General features: G+C 46.1%; 1 protein-coding gene across 1 annotated transcript in view; it reads left to right on the top strand.

Moving 5' to 3' along the window:
- Positions 1 to 750: 750 nt before the first annotated feature.
- Positions 751 to 10,821, top strand: part of DPYSL3 (dihydropyrimidinase like 3) — a 70,934-nt gene continuing 60,863 nt past the window's right edge. The window contains exon 1 of the mRNA XM_037907255.2: positions 751 to 1,144. Coding sequence (XP_037763183.1) covers positions 812 to 1,144 — 333 coding nt within the window. The 5' untranslated portion in view covers positions 751 to 811. The remainder of the gene's footprint in view (positions 1,145 to 10,821) is intronic.

The raw sequence follows: 10,821 nt of genomic DNA, 5'->3' as shown, positions 1-10,821 counted from the left end.
GTCGGGTTCGGATCAGCTCTCTACTCACCCATGTTAACACTCAGGAAGGGGAAATCTGCTCTAGCAATCTCTCACAGGCTGCAGAGCTGGGCACTCGCATTCCCACTGGCAGTGGTGGGGCAGTCCTCTAGCACTCCCCAGCAGTCAGGCTGAGAAAGGGGGCTGTGCACTAGCACAGCCAGGGAACACAGCTGCCCACGAGCCCCCAAACTCAGTGAGCCTAGGGGCAGGAGCATTCACACTGAGAACCAGAGAACTCTAGTCTCAGTGAAATCACAGGATCCAGCCCCATTCCCCGCGTGCATCCATGCGTCTTGATACGTGTGCTGTGTGCACAGAGGGCGGGTGCCCGGGGAGATCCGAGGGAGCGTGCAGCCCCTTGCTCCGTGCGAGGGAGTGTGTGCACAGAGCTGCTCTTTGCCAGAGCGAGCGCGGGGGGAGTGCAAGCGCTCAGCCCTCCGCCCTGAGGGGCAGCACTTGTGAGCACTAGTGCCCGGCCGGCCTGCCGAGCGGGAGCCCCGGCCAGTGCTAGTGCCCAGAGCGCGCCAGGGGCCCGGCCCCTTTCTCGTGTGAGTGTCCGGCCCCGTGCCCAGCCCGCCGCGAGCGGCTCCGAATCCCCGCGCCCTGCCCAGCCCCCTGCTGAGCCCGCGTGTCCCGCTCCCAGCCCGGGCGGAGGCGCCGCGGCAGCAGAGAGCGCCCCCCCCCCGCCCCGCGCCTCAGACCCCCCCTCCCCCCCCAGCTCCGCGCGCGGCGCTCGCTGCTGCCCCTGCCTCAGGACGCGGCGCTCGGCTCCCCGCTCCGGATCCCGGCCATGGCCTCGGGCGGCGGCGGCGGCGGCGGCCGGCGGGGCCGGGAGGAGGACGAGCTGCCCGTGTACCTGGCGCGGCCGGGCACCACGGCCCAGGTCCCCCGGCAGAAGTACGGCGGCATGTTCTGCAGCGTGGAGGGCGCCTTCGAGAGCAAGACGCTGGACTTCGGGGCCCTGAGCGTGGGGCAGCGCGGAGCCCGGGGCAGCCGGCAGCCGCAGCCGGCGGCGCCCGAGCCCGAGCCCCCGCGGGAGCCCCCCGCCGCCGCCCCCGGGGTGGAGATCCGGAGCGGCTCGGACAAGGAGCGGCTGCAGAACCTCGGCCACCAGCCGGACAAGGTAAGGGGGGGGGGGGTCCGCGCCCCCCCGGCTACTCTGCACAGGGGCTGGGGTGGGACCCCCCCCCCCAGAGCCAGCCTGGAGGGGCCAGCCTGGGCGATGTGAAATGCTGAGTGTGAGGTGAGCTCCCTGGGCTGGGTCCGCCCCTCTCCGCCGTGAAGGTGCCAGCAGCCAGCGGGCATCCGAAAAGCTGGGCACCGGGAGTGCTGCAGGCATCCCGCGGCTGGGGCTGAGCCATCCCTCCTGTCCCACAGCCGGGTCTCTGCCTGGAGCCTCTGAAACTGACATGCTGGGCTGCAGGCATCACGGGGATGCAGGGAAGAGAGGCAGGACTCCACCATCCTCGTTACAGAAAAGCTTATATAAACACCCGAATGACCCTTTGCTAATTGCTACCTAGAGGCACTTCAGGGCTTTCATGTGATCTTAAATAAAGAGCGTGTGTTACATAGCTGCAATTATCCTGCCCTAATGAACTGTTGCCTAGAGTTGCTGCAAAGTGTTAAACTTTTTACTTTTACTGAAAGGCGTACTCCCGTATTTGGCCCAAACCTTTACAGCTTACTCTAGAGTTACTGCAGGACTTGGGTTCTTTGCTGGAATTACTGTAGTATTTTAAAAAATAATAAATCCTGAAAAAAAACCATAGTCTACTTTTTAGCACAAGCTAAGCAGATCAGTTCTGTATTTGCTCTTTTCTGAAATTTCTGGCTTTTAGAAGACTGACAGAAGTTAAACACTGTTTTGTTTTGTGTTTCTGATGGTGCCTTTATAGTTCTTGGAAGTCGGAGGGTTCAGAGTTCAAAATAGATGCTCAGACTGGGAGCCAAGAAGAGCAGTAGATAAATACTGTCACTCCTCAGACATTTGTTCCTCTCCAGGTCTTGACTGCAGAGACCAAATGGATACAGTATAATTATTATGCACCAATATGATGGATAATAATTTGCAATGGAAATCTCTTACTCAGAGGAACTGCAGACAGTGCATACTGTAACTTTAATCTTTTTCATGGAATCTGTGGTTAACCAAGAGGAGGATCTACAGCATTCTCCTGTGTTTCTTTAGAAAAAGAGGGAGAGAAAGAAAAGCCTTTTGCTGTCAGTTTGTACCGTACAAAGCTCCTGTCTAAGAAACAGGATGTCAGCATTTCTTGGAGTTATTGACTTAAAAGGTCCACTGAGTTACCAAGGATGGTAAAGCTGCACATCAGAAGAAAAGCTGCCAACTTTTACCAGGGCTGGTCATGAAAGGAAATCTCTTGCTTTTTCAAAAGGGATTAAATTCAAATCTAAGTTTGAGTGTTATCTAAAGCAAAAGAGCTTCATTCTTCTCACTTATACTGGTGTAATGAGGAGTAATTCCACTCAAACTAGTGATGTAACACTGGTGTAAAAGAGCTGTCAATGAGATTGGCATCAGGCCCAAAGTTTCCAGACTGGGTCTAAACTCAAATATTGCCCTATATAGTATTAAATAGAATTTCCTCTAGGCTCAGCAACATAGAGATTTTGTCAGAGGTTGAAAAATGTTCACTTCCTTGGCTTTGATCCTATGTAAATTGGCAGTAAGATCACTGAACACCAGTTCACCTTCATTAACTTCAATGGGCTTACTGCTAATTTACACTTGATGCAAATGTTATCACAATCAGGCTCCTCTTTTGTAAAGTGATTTGATCACGAGACTGACTATTATTATTCCTGTAGGTCAGTGACAACACTTGGGGTTGAATCTTATAATAAATTATTATAATAGTCAGAAGTGTTTACCTTTTTATACTCTGGGATGGGCCAGTCAGTAACGATTCTTTGCAACATGGGCAGAAAAAGTAAAGTGTGCTTTTAAAGAAAATGGGGAAAATTCATTTTGCTGCACAGTAAATCTTTAAGAATTAAGAAGTACAATTGGTATTTGGGAAGTTTACATATGCTCAAGTTGGAACATGGAATGCCAGGCTTGATATATTCAACATATATTTATGAACCAGAGAACTTAAAGTGACCGAAGGCTGACTAGGTTGAGAGGCTCCCCAGCAAAATGAAAGGAGGAGCCCTGGTGAGAAGACCAGCCCTGAGGTGCTGGGCATTCTTTCAGGGGCACTATCCTTAGTCTTTGCTGATTGACTCCATTGTTCATATCAATCTCTTCCTAGCAGGTATCCAATACATTTGAACCACCTCTTCCTTTTTGCTGGAAAGGAGCATTTGCTCTCTTCTTCCTTCCCTGCAGAGAGCATGTTCTGAGATATCTCCACTACTCTATCCCAAATCCTTTAGCCTTTGTTTTTTGGTTCCTCTATCTCTTCCCAAGTGTCTGCTGCAGCTGCTGCTCATAGCTTTATCCAGGCAGGAATAAAATTAACATTATTCTTGTCAGTTTCACAGTTGCCCATAAGATTCTGAATAGTGACAGTGAAACTGGCCAGTGTATTGTTAATTTCAAGCTGCCCCTGCTCTGGGAAACTCTGAGCAGCAGTGGAGATGCTGGAGCAGCCTGTCTGCAGACTTTCCTCAATCTTTTCTTTATTAATATAGAAACAAAGATTCAAAAGAGCCTCACTATCCCTCAGGGTCTTGTCTAGGTCCTTGTCCCAGGGCTTCCCCACCCTCTCCAGCTGGCTCCTGCTCACGGCAGGTTTCTTCTTCTCAGGCATTCCACCTGGCAGGCACACACAGTTGAGTCTGTTCCCTAAGCCTGGGTCTCTCCTATCTGCATCTCTGCCTAAGGAGGCAGGAAGCCTTATATACAGTTTCCTGTGGAGCACATGACTAGGAGCCAGCATGCGACCTACAACTACAGCTCCCACTTTTAAAGGGCACAAGGTCGCAACATGGCCCCAGTCCTGTCTTTGGAGCCACAAGGGGTTGCTTGTGTAGAGCTCATTTCAGGATCAGCACCTAAAATGGTTATTTCTCAGTACAAATTGATTTTTTTCTAATAATGATTTTACATGTAAGAAATCAGACAGACATTAAGTGACTTGCCCAAGGCCATATAGGCAATCACAAACAGAACTGGATTACAGAAGTTCCCAGTTCATAGTCCTGGTCACAAGACCCTAGGCCAAATTGCTTCTCCTAATCAGGGCCAGATAAAGAATTTTGGGGCCCTCTGCACTATGGAAATTGGGGGCCCCTGAACAGAATTGCAACCTGTCAGTTTTGTTTTCTTTTCTTTTTCCTGGTAGTCAGAGGGGGTGGGGGCAAAGATGGAGACCCTGTGCAAGTGCACTGCTTTTAATGCTCTCACTTACGTTTAGTTGTTGTGAACAGATTCTTGGACGCACAATGTCAACAAATGGCTGCTTTTTTTAGCAACACACCATGAGAGTTGCTGTGCTAAGCGTTAGTAATACCACCACTTCACTAGTGAAATAACTGCATTAGAACTGCATCATGAAATTACATCTTACTGCATATCACCTGGCTGTTACAGTTCTGGCTCCCAGATAAAGGTTTAACAAGAGGAACTCCTCTTCCTTCCCCATCACGTTTTAATAAAGTGTAGTCGAACTACAGGGCCTGAGAAATCTGCCACATTAAATTGCTGCTGTTACACTGTTGTCCTACTGCATGAGCAATCCAAGCCAGAGAGGTGTGTTTAAGGCATATTATAAATACGGTGACCACACTCCCTATGCAGGGACATGCCTTCATGGTCCAGCATGCAGAGCCCTCATAAAACATCTATAGAATTTAATGTGATTTGGGGGAGCCCAGATCAGGTCCATGGTTCCCCTCTTGGCTGAGAATTTTCAGGTGTACACACAACCCGAAGCCTGCCATTGGCTTTTTGTTTTCGATTGACAATAAATTTGAGCACACATCTTGCTCAACACTGGTCCTTATAAATAATGTCCCTTGAGCTCAGAGCCTCCATAGTTTGTTCCAAGTTCAGCCCTGCTTTTCAGCTAATGGAATTGTAATAAGCCATTTAATTTACCATAACAAAGTGAAATAGCATCTCTTTCTAACCCCTGACTTTTCTGACAACGCCCTCTGAAATTATGTCCTGGTGATGCTCGCTGAGATTATTACCTTGTAAACTGGACTCTGCTTTAGCCAAAGGAAATAACAGTGGTGCATCGTATCCAGCTCTCACATGGTACACTGCTTCACTGTTGATTTTCAGTTTTGCCTCTGCAGAGGCAGAGTTGCATTGGGGAGGGCAGGAAGGAGGGAAGAAGAAATGGAGAGGTGCAATTGGAAGTGATGTTACATTTGTATGGCAGTGTGCTTGCTTCCCCTCTCAGCTCATGGGTTTGTAGGGGAGTCACCTCTTTCATGTATCTCTTCCTTACCCAACACTGCGGCTCCACTAATTTCTGCTCCCTGCTGTTAGAGGAAGAAGAGAAGAAACATTTGGCCCAATTATATTTATTCCAGGATTCTCATCCCATCCTGTTACACGGTTCTGCCGTGAAATCGTGATTTCCTTGGCGACTGGTTGTAATGTCCAGAAATGGAGGATAACAACAACTTCACTGAAGGCTCAGGCAGGAAGATCACTGGGGCTGCAAGGGAGAAGGCTCCAACTCTTTAGTAGGGGCTGACAAAGACTAGCAACAAAGTAAAGTCTTGCTGTAATTATTCCTTTTAGAGAACCCAATTGTGTGCCACCACACATGTTTAATATGTGATAAAATCCCAAACTGAACTATCAGATAGACCCGAAGAAAGGAGGTAGCTTGAAAGAAAATGAGGGTATTTTTTTTTTTTGTCACAAGTATTTTATAACTTCAGTTTCAAGTTTTTGTATTTCCATTGTCAATAATTTACAAGAAGACTCACTGAGACCACAGCAGATTCTTACCTGTAGGTTTAGCATGATAATCATGACATTTTTGCACTTACACATGGAGCTGGACAAAATTTTTAAACCAAAACTTTTTTCTGCTGAAAAATGCAGATTTGCATACACTGAAACAGTTTGTGAATTCATGTCGGTTTGGATGACTTGTTCATGTAGAAAAAACAAAGAAAATTCTGCAAAAAGTTGAAATATTTTGTTTCAACATTTTCTAGATGAAACTTTTCTGTTCAAAATGACTTTTCATTTTGAGATTGAAACCAAACCAAAACATTGTTTTATTTGACCCAAAACACATTTTTTCTGACTTTTCAATTCATTGAAAATTTCAAAAAAAAAAAAAATTTTTGGTTTGACCTGAAATTAATTATTGTCCACAGTTTTTCATAATTGCCAGTGAACTGGAAAATCTGTTATTTGCACATCTCTACTAATATAGGGCCTTATATTGGGGGTCTCAAAGCACTTTAATACCATTAATTATTTAATTAAGTAAGTAAGTAAGTAAGTAAACCCTGGCAACACCCCATATAGTAGGGAGTATTATTTTCCTCATTTTACAGAGGGGGATTGGGTTGGCCCAGCTTTACCTATTCTACAGTATTCTGAGAAATTGGTAGAGCTTCAGAGAAACTAGTTAGGGTCTTCTCAGCCTGAAGACAATGGGAGCAGAATCAGGCCCTTTCTCCTGCAGGAAGGCCATAGAAAAGGTTGCCTATGTGACACAGGTGTGACAGTAAAATCTGTCTTGTTAAATCATAGATTTTGATTGTAAAACAAAAGTTAATTTTCTGATTTTGCTGCATACAGCCTGTGTTTGCCTCAGAGAATCCTGCAATCACATTCTAAAGAGAGCTAAAACCTGAAGCATAGTTATCAGAAGTCAGTGCTCGAGCTATACATGCCAGGGTGCAAGTTCTTTCCAACAGTCCTGTGTCCAGGATGAATACGAAGGCTGGTAAATATCACTCACTGGGCATTTGGATACCATAATGATGAGCATGGTATAAATACTAGGGCTGATAGGAAAGTTTTCATCTAAAATGTATTGGTGGAAACTTGGATTTTAACTAAACAAAGTTTTTCTCAAAAAGTGTCTGCTTTGCATAGACAAATTTTCTTTTCTCATCAAAAAATCGAGATGTCCCAAAACTAAAATAGTTCAGCAGAAAACTGAAATATTTTGATTTCTATATGCTGCTGTGACACCTCATGAGAGTTGTAGTTCAGCTTCCTCATGTCGCCATTCTTCTTCATGGACTCAGCTCCCTACTCGAACTACTTCACCCAAGATACACCAGGGCCAGGAACTCCCATGATGTGATCGCCTCTACTCACCCAAGTGGGAGGAGGCTGTTGTGCATCGTAGGAGATGTAGTACAATGTGGGAGCCCGGCACCTAAACTATAACTCGCTTGGACGGTTTCTTGTACACAGTCCCTCACATATTCTCACTTTTCCTACCACTCAGATCTTTTCTTTGTCCTGTGAACAGCTCTCATCTCAATCTTATACATATCACATAGCAACTTTGGGGAGAATAATCCCATAAAGAGAGTCTGAGGACAGAGAAAGAAATGGCCTTTTCCAATAACACCAGCTCCAGCGGGGTGTTAAAAGAATAGGAATAGTAAATGAGGTGACATTTATTTTAAAACAACAAGTCCAATTGTAACAACATTTTTGTAGGTTATTATAAAGTGCACCAATGTACGCACACATTATATGTGTGGCTGCTGCTTGAAGAAAGTTCTCTATGTTCTGCCAACAGTTTACACACCAACCTGTGATTGTTCCTCTCTTGGCCTTGGAGCACGTGTAATCTGAATCAGTAGTTGGATGAAAGTTATCAGAAACCCAGCTACATCAGGAAGTGGCTTCAGTGAATCAATAGGTCTGAAATAGGTCTGCTGTTTCCTCTGAGTCAGTACTGAATCAATATCCCAGTATGGTGTTAGGGGGTGCTGTGCTGCTGCCAAGATGCTGGGTATTGGGTGAGATGATAAACCAGGACTGACTCCTAATCATTTGTGGTTATTCAAGATCTCGTGGTACATTTCAATGATAAGAATAATGGACACCTAGCTCTAGATTGACCAGATAGCAAGTGTGAAAAATCAGGATGGGGAACGGGGGGTAATAGGCACCTATATAAGTAAAAGTCCTGAGCTCTCTTGAGTCCTAGTCCAGTGCTCTTTCCACTAGGAATTAGTCTTGGTGTCTGATGTCTGGGCTAAAGTCCAACTCAGATTAATGCACTCTTCCCACCTAAATTCTCACTTGTTGTCTGAACTGGATAAATCATCATTCAGTTCCTGATCTAAACCATTGTGTTGTGTTGACACTGCAGAGACAGCTGCATCTCCGAAAGAGCCCATCAGCCCTCAATATATTGGTGTACATTACACAGTCTGTAAAGTATCTTGAAGTGCTGTCCTTAGAGCTGAAAGATCAAATCCATGTAATCTAGGAACTTGGTGATTCGTGATTCAGAACTTCACAGCAGCAGTAGAGAGAAACTAAAATTCTCCTGCTCCAAAATTGCAGGCCCTAGCCACTTGAGCTAGAGGTGAGTCATTGTTAACAGTGTAGGGTTATGACACATAGTTGAGCAATTCTGATTGCATCCAGTAGAGGACAGTGTTGCACATACATTTTGTTACTGAAAAATAACTGAACAAAGTCAAAGTATTTGCAAATGCTTGTTAAAGATAGGCTTTGAACTAAAACCCAGAATACTCTGAATACCCCAGAACTTTGTGGGTATTTGAAATCCAAACCCATTTATACATTCTGCCATCTCCCATACTTGTATCTTCCTTGATAAACAAATTTCTTGCTGTTTGTACTGATTTCACCAGCTATAAAAAACCTGCAACTGACTATGTCCTTGCCCTGCAGTTACAAAGAAAGAGTGTCTGCAATTGTTGACTTAGAGATTAGAATCAAGTGCAAACTATGGAGCTGGATTTCAAGCATCACAACATTTTGGCTATATGTACATCAGTGTCTGAATATAAGGCTTTATTTTGGGTCCTGCTGTGATTTTATTGTATTCCCCTAGTTGTACTAGAACAGCACAAGTATGAAGGCTCTTTATTTCTTCCAAAGAAGAGGTAGAAATACATGTTCTTTCAATTAAATTTCCCCAGAAAAACAATGGTTTTAATTAAGTAGGAGAAGGCAGCAAGGGAAATATTCTGTGGAACAGTAAAAAGTTCCATGAAAGCCAAAACATGCCCAAAAAATTCAACACCCAGGGAGGTGATCACTTTACAGAGGGCAGGAAAGGCATGGGTGCAAAGGGATGGTCTGCCAATGGATGGATTTCCAGTTGCTAGATGTGTCCCTTGAGTACATTAGGTTAAACATGAAGCAAATGGTTTAGGATGGGCAAATGGTGCTTCTTGACCTATAGCCTGGGAGAGCGAAGAAACCTTACAGAAATCTGCAAAGCTGTTTCAGGAACTACCACCCAGTTCAAGATTCATTGTCTGTGGGATGGGGATGAGATCATCTTTCAGAAAGGCAGATGCATCCAACGTTGGCCTTCGTTTTCGCTAAACATCCACGGAGGCAACCAGTCAATCTCTAAGCAAAACCACTCCAATATTTCAGTTTCATTGTGCCCAGATGGTTGAGGAATGCACAGAAGAGTCCCTTCCTAAGACTGACTCCCTCCACAGCTGCATTTGGGACTCCCAATCCCGGATGCTTTTAATTAGAAATTGGAGAAATCCCGCACATCTCACAGTTTCTCACTGAGCCCATTAATCGGACCCTCCCGGGGTCCAATGATCTATCACACAACACCAGGGAGCATTAGAAACAGCAAGAGGCAAGTGGGAGGAGATCTGTCAGCAGGAGAGAGCTAGATGGGTTCTGATGTACCAGCTCTCTGCGCCCGCTGACATTTTGCTTACTAGAGGAAGATGGGATGTGTTAGGAAGCTGCAGTGCAAATCCCACGATGGAACCTTTCCCATGCACAAGGGGCAGTTCCTTAGGCCCATCCCTGGCCTCTCTCTTGCTGGGCTTACTGCTTGCAGTTGAAGTTACTGCAAGTGCCCAGGTGAGATTGGGCAGCATGTGCAATACCATTCAGACAGACACCAGGATTGTCAAACTGCCTGGAGAATCAGGGATAGCACTTACGGCCCAGAGGGGGATACCTACTGAGCTTTCTGAGCAGCTCTCCTGATGCAGCTAGTAGATGGAACTCTCCTGTTTGTGGATAGCTGATACAGTCTGGCAGTGCTGATCAGGGCTTGGGGAGGGCTTAAGTTCCCTCTGCACACTTGGTCTTGCTGGCAGGCAAGCATCTGTCAAGAGCCAGGCCTTGTGACAAGATACAGAGGAGCCCTAGTTAGTTGCTCAGGATCTTCCTTGCCTCACTGACTAACAACACTTCTCTCCTCTTGCAGAGCCAGTCCTATAATGGCTGCCTTCCTACCTATCCCATGCCAGCTCCACTCAATCTGTCTCTTCCTGCAAGGCAATGTCTGGAGTGGTGTTCTGGCCTGTTTTCTGGGACAGTAAGAGTATGCTCCTGCCCCAAAATGTCCATGTTCCTGTACAGCTGCCTGCATTGAGGCAATGCAGCTCCCACAACTGCAGGGCCTCTGATCAACACTATTCCACTCTCCTCTTTGCACTGATACATGTACTGCAGTCAGGGCACAGATTAGATGTGTCACGGGGCAGACCCAGCCTTGTAGAAGCAGAACTGAGCGGTTCCTGGCCTTGCACTGAGGATTCACAGGTTGGGGCATTGTTTGGAGGATCACATGCAGCTTAGGTGAGCTGAGAGGAGAGTAAGAAGAGCAAGACAGAAGGGAGGGAACCAGCCCTCCATTAACTGTAAAG

The sequence above is a fragment of the Chelonia mydas genome, chromosome 8, assembly GCF_015237465.2.
Source record: "Chelonia mydas isolate rCheMyd1 chromosome 8, rCheMyd1.pri.v2, whole genome shotgun sequence".
NCBI lineage: Eukaryota > Metazoa > Chordata > Testudines > Cheloniidae > Chelonia > Chelonia mydas.
Note: the sequence above shows the minus strand (reverse complement) of the source record. Positions and strands in the feature narration are given on the sequence as shown.